Source organism: Colobus angolensis, unplaced genomic scaffold, assembly GCF_000951035.1.
Source record: "Colobus angolensis palliatus isolate OR3802 unplaced genomic scaffold, Cang.pa_1.0 Scaffold271, whole genome shotgun sequence".
NCBI classification, from domain to species: Eukaryota; Metazoa; Chordata; class Mammalia; order Primates; family Cercopithecidae; genus Colobus; species Colobus angolensis.
In genome coordinates, this window is record NW_012115944.1 from 507,587 (window position 1) to 531,774 (window position 24,188).

The 24,188-nt window shown below is 40.2% G+C and overlaps 1 protein-coding gene across 3 annotated transcripts in view; it reads left to right on the top strand.

The window, feature by feature from the left end:
* The window catches only part of TLK2 (tousled-like kinase 2), a 148,383-nt gene that overhangs the window by 98,451 nt on the left and 25,744 nt on the right, over window positions 1–24,188 (top strand). For 2 of the 3 annotated variants that reach the window (XM_011947912.1, XM_011947911.1), the window contains exons 11-15: window positions 4,080–4,232; window positions 7,827–7,893; window positions 9,594–9,691; window positions 11,239–11,320; window positions 17,255–17,346. In XM_011947912.1, the coding sequence (XP_011803302.1) occupies window positions 4,080–4,232; window positions 7,827–7,893; window positions 9,594–9,691; window positions 11,239–11,320; window positions 17,255–17,346 (492 nt within the window). Of the gene's footprint in view, window positions 1–4,079; window positions 4,233–5,519; window positions 5,574–6,325; window positions 6,338–7,826; window positions 7,894–9,593; window positions 9,692–11,238; window positions 11,321–17,254; window positions 17,347–24,188 lie in introns of all 3 variants that reach the window. The other variant, XM_011947910.1, reaches the window with a different exon arrangement.

Below are 24,188 nucleotides of genomic sequence, written 5' to 3' on the forward strand. Positions count from 1 at the left end.
TGAAACCCTGTCTCTACTAAAAATACAAAAATTAGCCAGGCATGGTGGCATGCGCTTGTAGTCCCAGCTACCCGGGAGGCTAAGACAGGAGAATTGCTTGAACCTGGCAGGTGGAAGTTGCAGTGAGCTGAGATCACGCCACTGCACTCCAGCCTGGGTGACAGCGAGACTTCGTCTCCAAAAACAAAAAAAAAAACAAAGCTGTTTGGGGTATTGACATGTTGTTTGAAGTTTTGAGGTTTCAGACGTCTCAGAGATAAAATAGATAACAGATTACTTTAAATAATTGTGTTAAAATAATGACTGGAAATACGTGCTTTTTTTTTTTTGAGATGGAGTCTCGCTCTGTTGCCCAGGCTGGAGTGCAGTGGCGCAATCTTGGCTCACTGCAACCTCTGCCTCCTGGGTTCGAGCAATTCTCCTGCCTCAACCTCCCGAGTAGCTGGGAATACAGGCGCACGCCACCACTCCTGGCTAATTTTTGTATTTTTAGTAGAGACGAGGTTTCGCCATATTGGCCAGGCTGGTCTCAAACTCCTGACTTCAAGTGATCCACCCGCTTCGGCCTCCCAAAATTCCAGGATTACAGGTGTGAGCCACTGCACCCAGCCACAGTTTTTAAAATACCTTTACTACTCATTACTTCTAGTGTAGTTGAAGTGTAGAAGGTAGTGTTGCTGCTGAAGGCACCCGCCTTCCGTTCCTGGGATGCTGTAACAAATACCATAAACTGGGTGGTTTAAAGTAACAGAAATGTATTCTCTCACACTTCAGGAGTCTAAAGATTTGAAATCAAGGTGGAACGGGACCATACTTCCTCAAGCCTCTAGGGAACATCTTTCTTTGCCTCTTCAGCAGTGTGGCAGCCCCAGGTGTTCCTTGGCCTACGGCGGCATAACTCCATTCTCTACCTCCTCTTCACATGGTGCTCTCCCTGTGCGTCTCTGTGTCTCCTTTTCTCATAAGGACACCAGTCGTATTGGATTAAGGTCCTATCTTGTCCAGTATGACCTCATCTTCACTAGTAATATCTTTATTCGCCCTGTTTCCAAATAAGGTCATATCCTGAGGTACTAACGACTAATACATCTTTTGGGGGACACAACCCATAATGGTGCAGAAGATTGATTATCTTGTTTTTCTTTTGCAGACAATGGCTTTGTAAATAGAGTTATTTAGATTTGAGTGAGATGGATTTATTGGGTCCTCAGTACTTCTGTAAAATATAGAAGAAATAGCCTCTTGCTATGGGTGATGAAGGGCGAGCAATCTCTAAAATTGATGCTATAAAGAAATAAAGATCAACTCTGTGAAAGGCACTGTTATACATGCTGGGGGATATATGGATTGCTAAGACACGATTCCTGTTCTATGAGAAGTTACAGTTTGACATAATCCAGACTTTGTACTCCCAAAATAAATCTAAATGAAGTACCATTGATAGTCTCTCTTTATTCTTTTCTTCTTCGATGTAAATAGCGAAGCAGTTTCAAGAACATCAAGAATTTATATGAGAATCCTTAAAATACATAACATTGATCTTTGTTGCATCAACTTTCATGTTCAAACTCTTGTTCTCAGAATGTGCAGTTTAGGATTTCCCTAAAGATGTTTTGGAATCTGTGTCCCTTGTGTTATGGTTTACATATATGATGGCTGTAGGGATCCTTTCTTGGTGAATCTGAAGAGATTAAACATATGAATTGTCCTTGATAATAATAGAAGATTGTTTTTATTTTATGTTTGATAAGGGTGATTGCTTAAAATCTCAATTTTGCAAAATAGTGTTAATCTTCAAAGACAAAATGTTGTGGCACTCCACTAAGCTACTATATATTGTATGTTTATCTGTAGGGAGTTCAGAGTGCCTTACATTCATGGCCCCTGAAAAGTGTAGAAATGAGCTAAAGATGTTTACCAGTTTTTTAATTGGGAAATTCATGCTCAGTTAAGGTAAATGTTTTCTCCAGAAGAAATACTGTGATTTTACTTAAGGATTCTGTGTCTCAACCCAGATTTCTTTCAAGCCATGAATGATATATACAGTTGTCCCTTGTGGAGAATTGGTTACAGGACCTCCCTCAGATACCGAAATCCATGGATGCTCAAGTCCCTGATATAAAATGTGTAGTATTTGGATATAACCTATGCATATCCTCCCATATACTTTAAATTACCTCTGGATTACCTATAATACCTAATAAATGTAAATGCTATGTAAATAATTGTCATATTGTTTATGGAATAATAACAAGGGAAAAAGTTTGTACATATTCAGTATAGGTGCAGCCATCCTTTTTTTTTCCTCTGTATTTTCAATCTGCAGTTGGTTGAATCCATGGATATGGAGAGCCAACCTTATATATGTTCTGCGAGTAGAGATGAGGAGGTCTAGCTAATGATAATCAAAAAGAATTTTCAGGCAAACAGAAAACTCTTGAATTATAATTTTCATTTTGTTGTTCAGTTGATGTCTGATCAGTGACCTGGCTCATCCTGAAGCCAAGGGCATAGTATTATCAAGTGACTGGTTGTTTCTTTGTAATACTCTGATTAGGTTAATCTTGCATACAGCATTGCCCTTCTAGATATGTGCAAATAAGCTGTATTGGGGTATCTACCCTAGAGTAATCTTGGTTTTCTGCTTGTCGTTCTTCCCCAAAAGATACTGTACTAAATCTGGAAAAGATCTGACAACAGTGTTCAGGGAAGAGGGTAGAGCAACTTCCATTTGAGAGTAGGTTTTAAAAAATTAGATTCTGCCAGGCGTGGTGGCTCACACTTGTAATCCCAGTACTTTGGGAGGCCGAGGCGGGTGGATCACTTGAAGTCAGGAGTTTGAGACCAACCTAGTCAACATGATGAAACCCCGTCTCTACTAAAACAATACAAAAATTAGCTGGGCATGGTGGTGCACACCTGTAATCCCAGCTATTAGGGAGGCTGAGGCACAAGAATCACTTGAACCTGGGAGATGGAGCTTGCAGTGAGCCAAGATTGTACCACTGCACTCCAGCCTGGGCAACAGAGTCAGACTCTGTCTCAAAAAAAAAAAAAAAAAATTTATTATTCCACAAAAATCAAGGTTGGTTCCACAAAAGAGAATGAGAGGAAAAGCACAGTAGAGGGAGAAGGAGAAGGGAGCTATTATTTGACTGTCAATTATGATGGGTGACTTAAAGACTGGCCTGTTAAATGGTTAATCTCCAATTTTGTTTATTTGTATATACCAAGTCTGTAAACCTTAATATCTGTTAGGTGGTAGGATACATGAGAGAAAGTGTTTTTTTTTTTTTAATGGAGTTTTTATTGGTCCCTAATTTGTAAACTAGTTAATCACAGAAAAATTTTACATCTTACTAGGAAATACTCTAATGGTAATGGTGTTAGATTAATTGCAGTTGTAAAATATGTTTTATGCTAATTCATTTTGTTCCCTATTCCCTAAGGAGTTCTTACTAGTTGAAGACTTTATTGTGCTTTCTCTGAATGTATTTGTCTTTTAAAAACTTAATTTAGGTGTCACTGTATCAGTGGGCGGGGTTGATGTGTAGAGTAGTAATGGCTCCCTTAGACTAGAATAAAGGATAGATCTTAAAAGAAAATCTTGTTTACTTTCTTTAGCATCCTACAAACTTGGTTTTTTTTTTTTACATCAAACTGAGAAGCTTTCATCCACAGAAAAATAAAAAAGAACTTGGAACATTTTACAACTTTTAAAATACAATTTTTACTTTTAATGGGTTCAGATCAGAGAATTGTTTTCTTAGCTTTTAAAAAGGAATCAGAAAATTGTTCCTTTTGAGTCAGAAAATAAGGTCACAATAGAAATTTGATACGTTCCTTCCTGCCCACTCTGAAAATAGTAATAATTAGTGTCTTAAAGCACAGACTCATTCCCAGAAAACATCTATCACCAATTATTTGGCCCTTCCAATCTGAAGTTAAAATCAGATCTCTTCTTGACTTAAAGGGGCTTATTTTTTCTGAAATTGGATACACAAGTGACAAATTGTGTGTGTTCTATAGCTGTGGTAAAACTTTTGACTTTCTTTGTGCAACATCTTTTATATTTCTAGGCAACAGGAAAGGATAAATTCACAGAGGGAAGAGATAGAAAGACAACGGAAAATGTTAGCAAAGCGGAAACCTCCTGCCATGGGTCAGGCCCCTCCTGCAACCAATGAGCAGAAACAGCGGAAAAGCAAGACCAATGGAGCTGAAAATGAAACGTATGTTCTTTATTGACGTGAACGCTGAGACACCACACCATACCCCCAAATACAAATGTCCTGTTGATTGCCACTGGCAATAGTTGTAAATTCTGGAGTTCACTCAGGTTTAAACCTTCTTTTCAGTTACATTAATGGATTCGCTCAACTCATATAAATGCCATATAAAATTAGTTGATTTTCTTAAAGCTGCTCTTTATTTAGGGCATTTTGAATGAGAGGGAAAAGTAATGTCACGGGCCACTCCTGGTTAACAAATAAGACATCATTGGACTGAAATGATATTATTGCTTACATGTGGCTCCAGGTTGTGGTACACTAGTATCGTCTTATGGGAGTTACCTGGCTGCTATTTCAAACAGAAGAATGCTCTTTACTAGTCAAAAGAGCACTTCGTTAATAGTTGCAAACTTAGGATAAGCGCCCCGAAAAGCTGTTATATTAGAAAAGGATATTGTCCCAATAAGCCACAACTTGATCTCATCAGAATTGTTTCCTGTTCTGGGAATATAAGCAAAACACCAATATCTTTTTTTTTTTTTTTTTTTTTTGAGAAAGAGGCTTACTCTGTCACCCAGGCTGGAGTGCAGTGGCCGGATCTCAGCTCACTGCAAGCTCCGTCTCCCGGGTTCATGCTATTCTCCTGCCTCAGTCTCCCGAGTAGCTGGGACTACAGGCGCGCGCCACCTCGCCCTGCTAGTTTTTGTATTTTTTAGTAGAGACGGGGTTTCACCGTGTTAGCCAGGATGGTCTCGATCTCCTGACCTCGTGATCCACCCGTCTCGGCCTCCCAAAGTGCTGGGATTACAGGCTTGAGCCACCGCACCCAGCCGATACCAATATCTTAAACTGCAGTATAGTCATCTTTTTCTTTGTCACTCAACAATTATTTACATAGCTACCATGTATAGGAGGAGTAGGAAATTCTAAGCACAAATGCCTGCCTTCTCCATTCATTTCTTCCTTTCTCTTTAACTGAAAGTAAGTTTCATATCCAGAGATAGCTGGAAAGAAAATATATATCATATAACTTATCGACTAATATGTCATTTGCTTTATGTTTTCATATTAGTTCTCAAAAACAACACATAATCCACTTCAAGTATAATAATACTTGTATTACATTATTGTTAAAAGTCTGTGGCATCCTAGAAATGCATCTTCTTTCATTCTACTGAGAAACATGGCTTAACACCAATCCTCACCCCATACCTATCTGATGTTTTGGGAAGTCTTTTCCTTGATATTCGTTTAGTAAGTCTGTGTTAAATGCTTATTTTATGCTAGGCCCTCTTCTGGGAATACAGAGCTAAAGGATACAGCCCCAGCCTTAGGAGCCCAGTTTACTTAGGTGAGATGAACAGACGAATAAACTAATAATTACATTAAGTATAGCGATAAAAATGTGCATAATGAACCTGGAAAACATCTTCATTCGTATAACTCCAAATAGTTTTTTTTTTTTTTTTGAGACAACGTCTCACTCTGTCGCCCAGGCCAGAGTGCAGTGGTACTATCTCGGCTCACTGCAACCTCCGTCTTCCGGGTTCAAATGATTCTCCTGCCTCAGCCTCCTGAGTAGCTGGGACTACAGGCGTGCGTCACCACACCCAGCTAAGTTTTGTATTTTTAGTAGAGATGGAGTTTCTCCATGTTGGCCAGGCTGGTCTCAAACTCCCAACCTCAAATGATCCACCCTCCTCAGCCTCCCAAAGTGCTGGGATTGCAAGCGCGAGCTACTGAACCGAGCCCAAATGTTATAAAACATTTTCCCCTTGATTTTAAAGACTAGTCATGTGCAATAATCAGAATGAGAAGAGGGGAAGAGTATAGAGTCTTAAATATAAAGTATTTTCCTTTCAGCAAGTCCAAGTAGGGGCTCAGATTTGAAAGATTGTCCAGGCTAATTAATCTGACCAATGTTTTCTTTCATGACTCCTGTGTTTATTTTGTGAAGAGACTTTCCCTCTAGTATTATTTGAAAATTATTTAATGCTAATGCACAAAACCATTCGCTTAGGAGTGCTAAAGAAGGCATAGGTTGCCACAGAACAATAATTAGAATTCTATCTAGGCTAGTAATGTGTAAGCAGTTCCCATCTGGAGTCCTGTATAAAATCCAATCCAGAAGGCTTTCAGTCCAGTTTTTAATTAGAGTATCTGTGAATTGGCTCTTACTTTGACCAGAAGCCAGAAGTAGGCCTCTGGAGTCTTGGAGTGAGTCATATTATCCTTTCTTGGCCCTGAACCTGTTTCAGACAGAGAATTCTTAGCCATCATTTTTTATTTATCTGTTTTTTGCTGGTGTGGAATGGAGTAATAGATACAGATATTTCTGCATCTGTAAAGAGATAGCCCTAGTAGGTGAGTTTCTTCTTCTTTCTATTTTTTCTTGAGTTAGACCTCAAAGGCTGTGTTCTGGTTGATAGGATAGATATTTCCTCTTTCTTCTGCTATTTAGAATATATCTAAACAGTGGTATCTAAAAATGTTAAATATCTGTATATGCTTCCAGAATGCAAAAAAGGTAGAGACGGAAGAAAAAAGTAATTCTCACTTGTTCATCTTTTTTTATTTCCTTTCTTTCTTTTTTCTTTTTTTAAGAGACAGAGCCTTGCTCTGTTCCTTGGGGTGGAGTGCAGTGACATGATTATAGCACGCTATAGCCTCAACCTCCTGGGCTCAAGCAATCCTTCCATCTCAGCCTCCTGAGTAGCTGGGGACTACAGGCATGTGTCACCATGCCCAGCTTCTTTCTTCTTTTTTTCACAGAGATGGAGTGTTGCTTTGTTACCCCGGCTGGTCTCAAACTCCTGGCTCCAAGTCCTTCCCCCTCAGCCTCCCAGAGTACTGGGATTACAGCAAGCCACCCAACCTGGCCACTTGTTCATTCTTGAGATATAAGGATGCTGTTGGAGTAGGTGGAACATGAAATACGTGAATACCCATCAAGTCAGCCCTTTGAGAGTTGATTTAAATAGCATTTTCAATATTCTGTATACATTGTCATGTAAGCTGCAACGCTTTCTTAGATAGGTATTATCACTTACTGCATTTCAGGAAACTGAGTTAAGAGGTTAAAGTTGCTTGCCCAAGGTCACATCGCCAGCGGCTTAGTAGTGCTTTAACCCCTAGTCCTCAGACTCCAAATCCTAGACTCCAATTTGCTGCTATATCTTTCTCTTTGTTATTACACTATCAAGGTTTAAGTGTTAACAAGAATAATCAAATCCATTGGCTTATTGTTTTGCCCTCTAAAAGATTTTTAGACAATTTTTGGTTCTCTCTGAATGAATTTTCATCTGAGTAATATATGGGACAAAACTCATTTCAAAAATAATATAAAAATATGGCTCACTTATTTTTTTTTTATGTTTTGCAAATTAGAATTTTGGCTTTGAAGCTCTTCCCTCACATCATATCTGGTAAATCACAGAAGTTTTCCCTTGTCAGAGGACTACAAGATAACCTGTCTTTCAGTCATTTTAACTGAGACTGAAACTGAATATGTCTTATAGTACATTTGAGCATTTCTCTTTAAATAAGCAAACTATGATTTCTAGTAGTTTACTGAAACTTACCACTGTTTTTCAGGTTAACATTAGCAGAATACCATGAACAAGAAGAAATCTTCAAACTCAGATTAGGTCATCTTAAAAAGGTAAGTATAATGAGAAAATCTCCCTGGAGAAATGCGGTACCTGGTTTACATTTGGGGTTGCAGCTATCTGGTCATAGTAGCTGCACATAGCAGCAGAAAGCTTGAGTAACTGCTTTCATGTCATGTCTTGTAGCCTAATGATAGAACTCATATTTTTCCATTTTCTTTCTTTTCTTTTCTTTTCTTTTTTTTTTTTTGCAATGGAGTCTTACTCTGTCTCCCAGGCTGGAGTGCAGTGGCACGATCTTGGCTCACTGCAACCTCCACCTCCCGGGCTCAAGCGATTCTCATGCCTCAGCCTCCCAAGTAGCTGGGATTACAGGCATGTTCTACCACACCCAGCTCATTTTTGTATTTTCAGTAGAGACGAGGTCTCACCATGTTGGCTAGGCTGGTCTCGAACTCCTGACCTCAAGTAATCTGCCTGCCTCGGCCTCCCAAAGTGCTGGGATTACAGGTTACAGGTGTGAGCCACCATGCTTGGCCTATCTTTCCATTTTCAAGTCAATTCCAGCAACCCAATAAGTGTTTTTTTTTTCCCCAGTGATCTATCAGCAGATAATTCTGTACACATCATAAGGCTTCCCAAGTGGTTATCTTTGGAGTAAAATTTAAATATATAATAAGAGCAGATGGTTTTGAAATTGATGTGAAGATTTTAAATCATATTTTATACTGTCATATTTTAAATCACATAGCAGCTCTTATTCCTTGCCTAAACTAGCTCAAAAGAGAAAGTCTTACACCAAACCTTATTCAAACACAAAGGCACATAATATAGAATTTGTTATTGATGATGTTCCCTGAGATATCTTAGATGTAGCTTGCTCAGCTCTTAAAATTCAGAAGCCCATACATTGGTCGATGCTGTTTATGGGTGATAATGGTCAGTAAGGATTTACTAAACTGCTTTTGGTACGCGTGCTTTTGTTTTTTATTTCACATATTAGTTTTCATGCTGTTTTCCCACTGGGTTCTCAGAGCTTATTAAATAAGTAGAACTTGCTGGGCATGGTGGCTCACGCTTGTAATCCCAGCACTTTGGGAGGCTGAGGTGGGTGGATCACCTGAGGTGAGGAGTTCGAGACCAGCCTGCCCAGCATAGTGAAACCCCATCTCTACTAAAAATACAAAAAATTAGCTGGGTGTGGTGGCGTGTGCCTGTAGTCCCAGCTACTCGGGAGGCTGAGGTGGGAGAATCGCTTGCACCTGGGAGGCAGAGGTTGCAGTGAGCCGCGATTGCGCCACCGCACTCCAGCCTGGGCAACAACAGTGAAACTCCGTCTCAAAAAATAAAACATAAAAATAAGTAGAACTTAAGGCACCAAATGTAATCCACACTTAAAGACGAGAACCAGATAGATAACCTGATTTTTGTAAAAAATGTTTCCATGTCTGTGTGTATATGCACAAAACATTCCTGGAAACTTATGTAAGAAACTTAATAGTGGTTACATCTCAGGAGTGGGCATGGAGAGGAGGGAGGAAGAGGGTAGAGAACTTTTACTTTTCTCACTGAACTCCTCTGTGTGGTTTGAATTTTATTATTTTCTATGGGCTAATTTTTATGATTAAAATTCTTATCGCTTAAAAAGAAATCTTTAAATGCAAAGCACCTTCCTTTAGCCTTTCATAAGATAAATGTCTGCTATTGTTTTTGAAATAAGATCCCTGTGCTATTTCTTTCCTTTTCGCTTTAGGAGGAAGCAGAGATCCAGGCAGAGCTGGAGAGGCTAGAAAGGGTTAGAAATCTACATATCAGGGAACTAAAAAGGATACATAATGAAGATAATTCACAGTAAGCTACTTGGGGGTACATTGGGTTGGAGATTGCTAAGCATTTTATGGTATGAATTGAATGGTCTAGAATAATGTGTTTGCTTAATGTGAGTTACATAAATGATTCCATAGTGTATTGAGCTCTTTTGTGGCATCTAATACAATTTTGTAAACAAAATTATGATTTGCCTTGGTTTAAATATACAATTGTATTAAATTTATATATTAAGTACATATGTGTATACATAGAGCATTTTTACATGAGTAGAGATTACTAAAACAATATGGCTTCGTAATTATAAATGGTTGAGATATGTGGCATATTCAGATTTCCCTACAGAGCCTTAAGAAGGGGAAGATGGGTCACTGTGTGGTGTTGTGGGAAGAGTATTGGGTTGAGATGACACTCAGTTTCTGATTGACCTTTGAGGGCCATTCAGGTGATGACATTTTAAGTAAGACTCTTAAGTTCATTACATTAATTATAGATGAATTGAAACTGGGCAAAGTAGATTGAAAGTAGAAAGGGGCTTTTATAAGTAATCTGTTTTTTCCCCAGATTTTTTTGGACCCTGAAACATTTTTTCATAAAGCCACAGCTTGTGTATTTTTGTTTGGCTTATACGAGCTTTGGACCTTTCTTTCTGTGAAAGTGGCAGACAACAGCAGGTACCACTTTCTGAGAACTCTCTGTGTATCAGGCCTGGTCCTAAGTGCCCTTAGTGCTCTCATTTAATCTGCAGGATAACCCAGTCATCTTTAATACATCAATCAGAAAACAAGCTTAGAGAAAGTAAATTAACTTGACCAGGGACTCATAAATAATGTGACCAAAGAGTTAAACTTGGATCTTTTTCATCCAAACCACCATGCAGTAATGTCTCTCCAAATAGGCATGCTACTTTCTTAGAATCCATGTAAAGTAATTTCAGAATTAATAGTGAGATTGTTTAAGATCAGGAACTAGGTACAAATATTTTTAAATTTGTTTTTGCCAGAACTTGTCATTTCTTTATCATATTACTAAGAAACTACCCAAGGTAGAATCTAATATGGGGAACACAGTTATATCTGTCTTAAAGAGAGAATAATGAATGCACATAGAACATGTGACTCACTTTATAATCAAATCTGTTTTTAAGGAAATAGCAAGTGTCTTGGAATTTTACTGTAGGTATTTTTGAAATGGTGAGAACATGTGGCCCTTGAATAGTTTGGAGGAGCCAAATAGCACAATTTTAAAATCTCTGGTCTACTCTAATCTACCCTCCCTCATTGTATAGCAGGGCAGAAAAAAGCAGGAGGAGCAAGAAAGGTCTAGTGTAGCTACACTGAGACCAGCACCCAAATCCTGTGGCTCTGCAGCTAGTGCTGTTCATTGTAATTGCACTGCCTCTTTGAACTGTGTAACTTTATACTCAGTATTTGCCACGTTGATGTTGATTGTCAAACTGCCAACAGCAGCTATAATTGTATGTATAATGTGTTAGATATTCTGGGAATTTGGCAAGCATGGAAGACTGTAGTCCATGATCTCAGGGTGTTCCATGTTCCCTGTTTCCACAGATTTAAAGATCATCCAACGCTAAATGACAGATATTTGTTGTTACATCTTTTGGGTAGAGGAGGTTTCAGTGAAGTTTACAAGGTAAGTATAAGGAACTGGATACAAAGACTAGGGGTTAAATTATCGGCTCTTACCAACTCGGAGAACATTAAAAATACTGATAATTATAGGTTGGTATCCATTGGTTGAAATTCAAAAACTTTAAAAACCTGTATCTTTGGGAAAAGAGCTTTTAAACCTAAGTGACCAAGCAGAATACAGTATTGTCATTTTCAAGTTTGAAAAATAAATAATTATAAATTTAAAAAGCAGGAAGGAAGTATACTGGGTGGTGAAATTATGATGATTTTTATTCTGGTCCTATACTTTCTGCCTCATATTTGTTAGAAAAGAGTGTGTGCTATCTTTATTTCTTGTACGGAATAGATGTGTCAAACCTATTTCCAATAAGAATAGATTTTTTTTAAATTGGAAAACTTGCTTTTTGTTTTAGAAGTGTTCTAATGTCATTTACTAGCACTGGAAGTCTGAAAGAGTGTTCTGGCTTAGAGTGCTTCAGTTGGACCAGCGAAGTACAGGCTGCTGAGCCTCCAGGTTGATTTTTACCAAATGAGGGATTCATAGCTACAGATCCATAACATGTGGATTTAATTTTTCTACATGTTTCTGGCACCTGTCTGTAAAGTATAGAATTGTTTATTAAGTAGTCTTTGTTGCACAGCTGTACCTTTCAGATGTACAGCTTTAACTGTTAGGATTTATGTTATGCCCGTATGAATTTATATGTGGGAAATCTTTTTAGTAAAATAGTTTTCATTGCAAATAAAAATGGTAAAACTAGTTCTGCCGTTTTCTTTCTAATTTTTTTTAAATTGCGGTTTTATTTATTTATTTATTTTAGAGACAGGGTCTTGCTCTGTTGCCCAGGCTGGAGTGAGGTAACACGATCATAGTTCATTGCAGCCTCAGACTGCTGGGCACAAGCAAACCTCCTGCCTCAACCTCTTAAGTAGCTGGGACTACAGGCCCAGTGCACTAATTTTTAAATTTTTAGTAGAGATAGGGTCTTGCTACATTGCCCAGGCAGGTCTCAATTTAGGGGCTTAAGCAGTCCTCCTGCCTTGGCATCCCAGGGTGCTGAGATTACAGGTGTGAGCCACTGCACTCCACTGTGATTTTATTAAGTATATGTTTCAGTGGTATTAAGTACTTTCACAATGTGTGCAACTGACATCACTATATCACTGTTCATCTCCAGAACTATATTACGATTAGTGCACTACCGTACTGGTTTTGATATTCTAGTGCCTTTTTTTTTTTTTTTTTTTTTTGGAGACATTGTCTCACTCTGACACCCAGGGTAGAGTACAGCAGTGCAGTCTCGGCTCACTGCAACCTCCCACTCCAGAGCTCAAGTTGTCCTCCCATCTCAGCCTCCCAAAGTGCTGGGGTTACAGGCATGAGCCACTGCACCTGGCTTCTAGTATCTTATTTGTATTTTTTAATCTGTGCTTATAAGTATGATTGGCCCATAGTCACCTTTTGTATGCAAGCAGCTTTGTCAAAATTTGATGTCATAATTATCTTAGCTCGTTAGATAGAGTTGTGAAGTCTCTTTTTTCCATGCTCTGGAACCCTTTTCATCACTTGGGAATTGTTGGCTCATTGAAAGTTTGTTAGAGTTGACTCAAAAACTTCTTGGGCAGGCCAGACTCTGCAGCTCATGTCTATAATCCCAGCACTCTGGGAGCCGAGGCGGGAGGATCACTTGAGCCCAGGAGTTTGAAACCAGCCTGGGCAGCATAGACCATGCCTCTACAAAGAAAGAAAAGAAAAATCACTTGGGAGATGTTGAGTTAGTGGAAAACATTTGGCTGTCTTTTCAGTTTCTTCTACAACTATTGATATATTCAGATTTTCTCTCTCTTAAGTCAGTTTTGGTAATTTAATTTTTCTAGGAAATCTATTTTGTTTATATATTTTTTCTTTTTTAATAGAGACAGGGTTTCACTGTGCTGTCTAAGCTGGTCTCAAACTCCTAGCCTGAAGTGATCGTCACCCCTCAGTCTTCCAAAGTGCTGGGATTACCGCCACCATGCTTGGCCTAGAGTTTTAAAAAATATTTTCCACTGGCTGGGCACGGTGGCTCACGCCTGTAATCCCAGCAGTTTGGGAGGCCGAGACAGGCAGATCACGAGGTCAGGAGATCAAGACCATCCTGGCTAACACGGTGAAACCCTGTCTCTACTAAAAATACAAAAAATTAGCCGGGTGTGGTGGCGGGCGCCTGTAGTCCCAGCTGCTCGGGAGGCTGAGGCAGAAGAATGGCATGAACCCGGGAGGCAGAGCTTACAGTGAGCCTAGATCCGGCCACTGCATTCCAGCCTGGGTGACAGAGCGAGACTCATCTCAAAAAAAAAAAAGATAGATAGATAGATACTCCACACCCTAGTTACTTCTCTGTTCTTGAAAAATTTTTATTTTTGTGTTTCTTGATTGATAGGCTAGAGATTAGTCAGTGTTGTTATTAATTTTTTCCTGAGTCAACTTTTTTGTTGATCAAATCTGCTATTTCGTTAGTTTTCAGTTTCATTAATGTCTGCTTTCATTCTTTCTGCTTCATTTTTATTTATGTTCATTCTTAAGTCAATTCTTAGTTTATTTTCTTTGTAATTTTTTTATCGTAAAAAGATAGATATAAAATTTACCATGTTAACCATTTTTAAGTGTATAGTTCAGTAAAGAACATTCACGTTTTTGTGAAATAGATCTCAAACTTTTTTTCATCTTCCAAAACTGAAACTCTGTAGCCATTAACCAACTTTCCTTTCCCCCTCCTCTTCATCCTTGGAACCATTTTACATTCTGGTACTCTGAATTTGACTATGTTTAGATTTCTTACAGAAGTGGAATCGTGTTACATCTTTTCATAATCAGCTTATTTTACCTAGCATAATGTCCTCAAGGTTCGTCTATGCTATAGCATGTAACAGGATTGCCTTCCTTTTTAAGGTCACTTAATATTTTATTGTATGTACCACATTTTGTTTATCCTCCTCTGTCGATGGACACTTGGGTTGCTTCCATCTCTTGCCTATTGTATATAGTGCTGTTGTTTTTGTTTTTGTTTTGTTTGTTTGTTTTAAGACAGTCTTGCTCTGTCGCCCAGGCTGGAGTGCAGTGGTGCAATCTCGGCTCACTGCAACCTCCGTCTCCCGGGTTCAAGTGATTTTCCTGCCTCAGCCTCCCCCAGTAGCTAGGATTACAGGTGTGCACCACCATGCCCACCTAATTTTTTTTGTATTTTTAGTAGAGATGGGATTTCACTGTGTTGGCCAGGCCAATCTCGAACTCCTGATCTTAAGTGATCCGCTCACCTCTGCCTCCCAAAGTGCTGGGATTATAGGCATGAGCCACCACGCCCAGCCTGTAGTTCTGTTTTGAATTTGGGTGTCCAAATATCTCTATGAGACTCTGCTTTCAATTCTTTTGGATATATACCTAGAAGTGTATGTAATTTTAAAACATCAAAATTGGTTCTTGGTGCCTCCCGGTTACTTTTAGTTAATTTCATCATCGTATTTTTTCCTAATGTATTTCTTCAAACATTTTATTTCTTTTTCTCGAGACGGAGTCTCACTCTATCGTCCAGGCTGCAGTGCAATGGTGTGATCTTGGCTCACTGCTGCAACCTCTGCCTCCTAGGTTCAAGTGATTCTCCTGCTTCAGCCTCCCGAGTAGCTGGGATTACAGGCACCCGCCACCACACCTGGATAATTTTTGTATTTTTTTAGTAGAGATGGGGTTTTACTATGTTGGCTAGGATGGTCTCAAATTCCTGACCTCGTGATCTGCCCGCCTCAGCCTCCCAAAGTGCTGGGATTACAGGTGTGAGCCACCACGCTCAGCCCCACACATTTTGTTTCTGAGATCTAAATACTTCTTACAGTGATGTGTGCATTTAGTTTTTCTTTCGCTGTTCTCTACTCTCCAAAATCCTTTCTTAAGTCAGTGGTAGGTCACAGTGTCTTGGATTTAGAAGTACAGTGTAGTTAGAGAAAATTATGCTTGAAATAGCATTGGTACTCTTATAAATTGGGTGGTATTTACTGTTTTTTAAAAATTATTTGAAATGGTTTTCTGCGTGAAACCATGATGGTATTCATGATTGTGGATGGACTGAAGATTCTGTAAGAAAAAAAGTTCAAAAGTGTCCATTTTGGGCCAGGCATGGCCTCTACTGCCTCCAACCCAACACTTTCTACTGCCTGTAACCCAATAACGGGTTATTTTCTCCAGGAGGCAGGCAGTGTGTGTCCCTAGGATTTCAAAAGTGGCAGAATGTTTGAAGTTTGTCAAGTGTCAACTGAAGGACAAGACACAACCTAAGGGTGATGGGTCCCAGATGGTAATAGATGGTATCCAGAAAGAGAATGGATGGGAAATGATACTGTATACCAATACTTTGAGAGGCCAAGGTGGGAAGATTACTTGAGGCCCGGAGTTCAAAACCAGCCTGGCAAACACATTGAGGACCTGTCTAGATAAAAAAATTTAAAATATGGCAGTTTTTGTGAAATAAGATATGTCTGAAGTGAGTGGTTTTTATACTTTAAACATACTGGTTTTAATTTGGTATAAATGATGGAAGTTTCTCTATAAGCAGCTCTCTCTACATGCAGTGCTTACCTAGAGAAACTTAGGTTTAGAAAGATTTGTAAAGTACTGATCACCCTATTTATGGACTGTTTTCTGCACTTGTTGCCTTCATGTATTTGTATATTTGTGGAAATTAGCAGATGGGTGATAACAGTGTTGAAACTGAAATAGTAAGCTTTTAATCTGAACTTTACAAACTAAGAAAAAGTATTCTAAAGGAGATATGCGAATAAATTCGTTTGTTTGGAGGGAAATCTTCAATTCAATTGAAAGATTACTTTATCAAATAATGATTTACACCCAGCTTCCTCAAAAATTCATGTTACCTTTTTCACTGTGCTATAGCAAGCACTACCTAGCTGATGCAGGACTTGCCGGCAGTGGTGGCCTTTGGGGAAAGCCCATTCCTACCTCTGGACAGTGCTGGAGAAGTGACTTGGTGTCACTAACTTCATCCATTGTTGGAATTAAAAACTGCTTTTCAGCCGGGCACAGTGGCTCACGCCTGTAACCCCAGCACTTTGGGAGGCCGAGGTCGGCAGATCACCTGAGGTCAGGAGACTAGCCTGACCAACATGGTGAAACCCCGTCTCTACTAAAAATACAAAAATTAGCCGGGCTTGATGGTGTGTGCCTGTAATCCCAGCTACTCAGGAGGCTGAGGCAGAAGAATCACTTGAACGCAAGAGACAAGTTGCCGTGAGCCGAGATTGCACCATTGCACTCCAACCTGGGCGACAGAGCAAGACTCCGTCTCAAAAACAACAACAACAACAAAACCACTTTTCATTTGCGCAGCAGATAGAGATGGGACTAAAGGCAGGGCTGTTTTTTGTTCTTGTTTCTCTTTTTATTTTAATAAACAATATGCCAAATTACAGGGTTATTTTGTAAATAATCATGCCAAAGAAGTATATTGTGAGGGGTTATTTTCTCCAGGAGGCAGACAGTGTGTGTCCCTAGGATTTCAAAAGTGGCAGGATATTTGAAGCTTGTAAAGTCCCAGTGTCAACTGAAGGACAAGAGCAACCTAAGAGAGATGGGTCCCAGACGGGGAATAGATGGTGTCCAGAAAGAGCATAGTTGGGAAATGATTCTGAAGGCAGGGGCTATCTTTCTGTTTGTGGTGTTGGCCTGGTTTTATGTTCTAAACCCCTTGGTGCCAGTGTGTCTGGAGACTTCTAAATTATCTAATCACAAGTTTCAAGAAGATGGTTGCAACACTGATACAAGTGTGTGATATATTTAATAATGTATTTTGGACTCTGATTATGTTATATGTTAAAGCTTCACATCAGTTGCCTGTAATTCTTCTTAACATTTGCCCAGAATATAATTTATTCTCTTTCTTTATAGGCATTTGATCTAACAGAGCAAAGATACGTAGCTGTGAAAATTCACCAATTAAATAAAAACTGGAGAGATGAGAAAAAGGAGAATTACCACAAGTAAGTGATACCTGAGTGTCTGACTTTTTAAAATTAAATAATACCTGTAGTTTGAACATTATGCTACAAGCTTTACATGCATTGTTGTTGGTTTTGTTTTATGTAATCTTCATAACTGCCCTAAGATAATAAATGTATTCTCAGTATTACAATGAGGAAACTGATGCTTACAGAATTGGAGTAACAGGAAGTGGCTGAGCTAGTATTTAAATCCAGATTTTCCTTAATCCAAAGCCCCAGTACTCTTAACCTTCCTTTCCTTTGTGGCTGGAAGTAGCTGTAGTAAATAAAGCCTTAGAAATCATTGTTGCTGGCCGGGCACGGTGGCTCATGCCTGTAATCCCAGCTCTTTGGGAGGCTGAGGCAGTCTAATCACGAGGTCAGGAGATCGAGACCATCCTAGCTAACACAGTGAAACCCCGTCTCTACTAAAAATACAAAAAATTAGCCGGGCGTGGTGGCGGGCGCCTGTAGTCCCAGCTACTCAGGAGACTGAGGCAGGAGAGTGGCGTGAACCCGGGAGGCAGAGCTTGCAGTGAGCTGAGATCTCGCCACTGCACTCCAGCCTGGGTAACAGAGCGAGTGCGAGACTCCATCTCAAAAAAAAAAAAAAAAGAAGAAATCATGGTTGCTTGTCTGTAGAAACTAGACCCTAGGGAGCTGCTGGTGGGTTCTTTCTGCTACTTAGTCATTTCCTTCTGGAAGAGACTGGGGGCACCTGGTGTGTCTTCGTGGCACCTGTTTGACTTGTTCAGCCTCTCTGTGCTATGTTCTCCTCCCTGTCACAGTTTGCCCATCTCAAAGTTCTCGGTCTTCAGGGTCCCACTTTCTGTGCTTGCTTCTCTATAGAATAGTACTAGTGGCAGTCTTCATCTGTACTTGGGGTGGGGCGTAGGGAGAGGGGGCTTCTTTAAAATGAATTGTTATTACTTGCACAGCTGTGAATTGCTTTGTTCCACTAATGTCAGGTTTTGCCTATATCCCCCCAAGCTCCTGAACATTGGAGTTCATGGCTCATTTGCTTTAGAGGCTATGCAGACTTAATTCGCTATTAGGTTCCCCACTGGGCTTAGTTTTGTTTCCTTGTTGTTGGTACAAGTATTGAATCAGACAAGTCCTGCCCCTGAAAGGAGGGGACAGGCTTTTTTGATAAACACTTCGTTTCTATAAAGGCAGTCTTGTTTTTTTGTTTTGTTTTGTTTTTGTTTTTGTTTTTTTATAAATAATAATTTGGAGGGGGAAAAACAGTGGTCTTTGAAGTAGCCCTTTAGTTGGCTTCTAGCCTGGTCCGAGGCAACTCTTGCTCTATACCTCTTGTTCATCAGGAACCCAGAAGTTCTTCCTGTTCCAGACAGATGGGCAGTGGGGCTCAGCACTGGAGAAGGGAAGGTTCCTGCTACATTAAGAGCAACAGGGCTTACCAGAGGGAGAAGGGATGACCTGTGGCACCCTGCGTGTGTTTCATAGGTGACAGGCAGCTGCAGTCCAGATGCTCCTGAGAGGCAGTTACATTATAATAAGAACATTCCAGTCACTTGACATGTAGGGATGAGTGGCACGCAGTAGTGAGGGCTGGGAGCACTTCAGAGAAGGAAAGCGCATGTTGTTCTGACCAGTTATAAATGAGCAATGCCCCTACTGTGTTGAGACCCTGAGAATGCCTAAGGGTGTTAGACCAGCACATGCTTCTTTTTAAAAATGCCTCTAGGGACCAACCTTGGTCAACCTCGAGAACATAGTTCCTGTGCTGAGACATGTATGTATTTTGCCTAGTCTGAGTATCCAGGTTTCTGGCTGACCTTGCAGAGAACTCTAGTGTTGGATACCACAGCAACTGCAGATGGGTGTTCTGCTCATCTAGCCTTTTGAAACAGTGAGGAGTGGAAGCTGGGCCTTGTCCCTCCTTCAAACAGTTGGCAAGCACTCTGAGTCCTGGTGGGTATGGATTGGGTGTCAGAGAGCACATGAAGGGGATGGTCTTATTTGTCTCAAGTTCTTTGCCATTCAAGTTCCAGGCTGGTGTTGGTGCCTTTCTACTCTGTTTCTTCGTCAGAGAGGGGATCATGGTGCCTGAGCTCATCTGGGGAGGGGGCATTTCCCATTTTGCAGATGCCCTGGGGAGAGGTTGCGTGAGTTCTCGTGGCCTCCATTCTTGCTTGGAGGGGTGGGGGGAGTTCTTTTTTTTTTCTTCCCCCCCAATCAGGAAGCAGCACTGAGGGGACAATTCTTAAGTATCTCCACCTTTCTTTTGAAAGAATTGGCTTTCTAAGTGATATGAAATCATACTCATACATTTCAGGCTATAGAAAATGGTGGATTGACAAAATGTCATTAACTGCTTTGAACTAAAAGGAGACTTACATCAAGCACATAACGGACATTGATGAGTGCTTTAAAAAATCAGTATTAAACTAAAAAGTAGTATACTTCAGTGTTGTGACATTATAAAGTATGAAAATGCTATAACCCTGCTAGTAAGGTCTGTTAATTGCTTTTCCATTCATGGGGATGACCTCCCAGTCCCATCTGGAATCAAGACATTTATTCTGATAAAAAAGAAGGCAAATTTCAAAAGAAAATAAAAGATGTTTGTTTTGTTGTATTTTGAATTTTGTTCTGTCACTTCATTCCTCTCCTCCTCCTACCATAAACAAAAAGTAAACTGATTGTATTTTACTTTTACATTATAAAAACACAAATTTTATTTTAAAAATTTAATATTACTGAATTGCTTAAACTCCCTCAAATAACATATTAAAAATTCTACAGTAGGAAAAATTTTGTGTAGAATTATTTGCAGAAGTAATTTGTATTGGAGTTAGTATGCTTTTGTATGATACTCTATTCTAAATTTTTAAATATAAAAGTAAGCATTTTGAAAAATCTAAATATATATTAACTTATAAGAGAGTAAAAGACATTTTGGTGGATGAGTTTCTTCCAGATTCTCATTGAAGTCTCTGTGTTTGTAGTACATGGATCCCTTGGATTATAAGTTGAAAGTTAAACATGGCTCAGTCATTGCCTTGCTGATGAAGTAAGAGATGCAGGTTTAGAGCTGGGCACAGGTTCAGCGACACTCTTCAAATTCCGTTAATTGGCAAGGACTTTCAATGACATTTTGATTCTTAAATTTTTGCCACCTCTTGTTTACTCTGTTTTCTGTACCTCAAAAAGAGAAATTGGTTTCTACTCTAAAATGCACAAAATCAGGAAGTTAAAACAAAAGGGTCAAGCACTATACATTTATAGCATGCTAGAGTGAAAAATAACTTAAAACAGTGATCTGTTTAGTCCCTAGATTTTTAAACTTTTTGTTTGTTTGGTTTTTGTTTTTTTGAGACAGAGTCTCATCTGTCACCCAGACTGGAGTGCAGTGGCGCGATCTCCGCTCACTGCAAGCTCCGCCTCCCGGGTTCACGCCATTCTCCTGCCTCAGCCTCCCGAGTGGCTGGGACTACATGTGCCTGCCACCACGCCCGGCTAACTTTTTTGTATTTTTAGTAGAGACAGAGTTTCACTGTGTTAGCCAGGATGGTCTCGTTCTCCTGACCTCGTGATCCACCTGCCTCGGCCTCCCAAAGTGCTAGGATTACAAGCATGAGCCGCTGTGTCTTTGTCTCAGAAACAAAGACAGCAGCACCCTTATTTTATCAAATGCAATATTACAAGGAATGTTAATGTATTTTAAAATGCAAGTGTGCTGGCAGAAAGGGGACTGATGATTCTGTGACTCTGCAGTTGCAGAAGCTCCATGTAGGAGATTATTTGGACATAGCGATTACCCCTCTTAATCAGGTGCCACCCACTTCAGGGCACATGAGATAATATTAAATTCTTTTTTTTTGAGATGGGGTCTCACTCTGTTGCCCAGGCTGGTCTTGAACTCCTGGGCTCAAGCAGTCTTCCCAGTTCAGCCTGTCAAAGTGCTGGGATTACAGGTATGAGCCACCACACCCAACAAGATTGTACTAAATTCTCTTTACTATTTCTTGAATGTATTTTTTAGTCAGTTTTGTAAAATAAAAATGTACATACTTTTTCCTCTCCTGCTTATTGCCCTTAAACCTTTAAATTCTAAACAAAATGCATCCTATTTAGGAGCTAGATTTGGTGATGTGTATGATTACTAATAGAAAATCTGGGCTGGGGCCGGGCGCAGTGGTTCAAGCCTGTAATCCCAGCACTTTGGGAGGCCAAGGCGGGCGGATCACAAGGTCAGGAGTTCGAGACCAGCCTGACCAATATGGTGAAACCCTGTCTCTACTAAAAATACAAAAATTAGCCAGGGGTGGTGGCGGACACCTGTAGTCCCAGCTACTCAGGTGGCTGAGGCAGGAGAATGCTTGAACCCGGAGGCGGAGGTTGTAGTGAGCCGAGATCAGGCCACTGCACTCCAGCCTGGGAGACAGAGCAAGACTCCGTCTCAAAAAAAAAAGAAAATCTGGGCTGGGTGTAGTGGTCCACACCTATGATCCCAGCACTTTGGGAGGCCGAGGCGGGCGGATCACGAGGTCAGGAGTTTGAGACCAGCCTGGCCAATATGGTAAAACCCGGTCTCTACTAAAAATGCAAAATTAGCTGGGCGTGGCGGCATGCACCTGTAATCTCACCTACTTGGGAGGCTGAGGCAGAAGAATCGCTTGAACCCAGGAGGTGGAGGTTGCAGTGAGTTGAAATGGCTCCACTGCACTCCAACCTGGGTGACAGAGCAAGACTCTGTCTTAAAAGAAAAAGAAAATCTGTATGTTTCTAGCCCTTCTGTAAAATATGAAGAAAAGTGCTCTTAGTACTCTGTGTAGAAGTGTACTGTTAAATATATGTGTGTAATTAAAAAAAAAAAAAAAAGTGTGGAGCTACTTTGGTGGAATTGGGGGTTGGGGAGGCCAAAGCTACGTATGCTGAGTGTCTGCAGCAAGCTCACTTCAAAACATCCAGTCCAGTGATGCCGAAACTGAAGCTCAGAGAGGTGAAGCCACAGAGCCACAGCAAGGAGCCAGGCCTCTGTATTCCCAGGGTAGTGTGTGTTCTAACACCACTCTGCCTTGGTGCTGGCAAGTCGTTTTTTGGAAAAACGTAAAGATGATGAAATGAAGCATCAGGGGAGGCAAAACGGCCAAAAGTGGCAGCTTGAAAACTAAGCCCAAATAGTTTCCATTGGGGAAAAATATATGTAATTACTTTCAGATTCCTATTTCTCCCTTTCCCCACGTCCCCTAATTTTTTCCTCAGCTTTTCTTTAGTTGAGTACTTTCTTTGTATTTTTGGTATACTGTAGTTTACCTGTTTCTGAAAACATCACTGTTTTTTAGTTTTATTTTACCATACTATGGAAAGTGTCCCCTTTCCAACTAGCCTTATAACAAAATGTCCTAAGCCAAATAGTGCTGAATTACTTAAAATATCACAGTTACTCTCTTTGTAAATAAGAACTACTTTTTAGTCGAGACAGGGTTTCTCCATGTTGGTCAGGCTGGTCTTGAACTCCCGACCTCAGGTGATCTGCCCACCTCCGCCTCCCAAAGTGTTGGGATTACAGGCGTGAGCCACCACGCCCAGCCAGAACTACATTCTTAAAATATAAGTATTGGTAATTATATTGTGTAAGCATATTCTGTTGTTCTTCTAAAATTCAGAATATGAATATGTCAGGCTATACAGTACACTTTTGTTCCTTATGAAATGACTTTAAACTAGAAAAGTACCTTAAAAATGCTAATCATGTTAGTCATATGTTGCTTAACAATGGGGCTGCGTTTTGAGAAATGCATCGTTAGGTGATTTTGTTGTGTAAACATCACAGAGTGTACTTAATGTAAGCTTAGATGGTATAGCCCGTTGCTCCTAGGCTACCCACCTGTATAGCATGTTACTGTACTGAATACTATAGGCCAGTGGTTTCCAACCTTTTTGGCACCAGTGACCAGTTTTATGGAAGACAGTTTTTCCATGGACCAGGGTTGGGGGGAGATGGTTTCAGGATGATTCAAGTGCATTATATTTATTGTGTCCTTTATTTCTATTACTATTACATTGTAATATATACCAAATTAATTACGCAGCTTACCATAATGTAGAATCAGTGGGAGCCCTGAGCTTGCTTTCCTGCAGTTAAACAGTCCCATGTGGTGGTCATGGGAGACAGTGACAGATCATCAGGCGTTAGGTTCTCATAAAGAGCACACAACCCAGATCCCTAGCGTGCACAGTTCACAGTAGGTTTGCACTCCTATGAGAATCTGCCGCTGACAGACCAGGAGCTCAGGCGGTCATGCGAGCTATGGGCAACAGCTGTAAACACAGATGAAGCTTCGCTCATTCACCCACTGCTCACCTCCTGCTGTGTGGCCCAGTTCCTAACAAGGCACGGACCTGTACTGGGTTGGGGACCCCTGCTATAGACAATTGTGTTACTAATTGTGTATGTAAGCATATCTAAGCATAGAAAAGATACAGTAAATATACAGTATAAAAATGGTACACCTGTACCATTAATAGAATTTGCAGAACTGGAAGTTGCTCTGGGTGAGTCACAGTCTAGGATAATATTGCACACTACTATAGACTTTATAAACACTGTACACAAAGGCTACACTACATTTATTAAAAATTTTTTCAAGTGTAAATGAATCTTTGCTTACTGTAACCTTTTTGCTGTAGAAACTGCCTTTTTAAAAAAACTTTGACTCTTGTAATAACACTTAGATTTTTTTTTTTGAGACGGAGTCTCGCTCTGTCGCCCGGGCTGGAGTACAGTGGCCGGATCTCAGCTCACTGCAAGCTCCGCCTCCCAGGTTCACGCCATTCTCCTGCCTCAGCCTCCCGAGTAGCTGGGACTACAG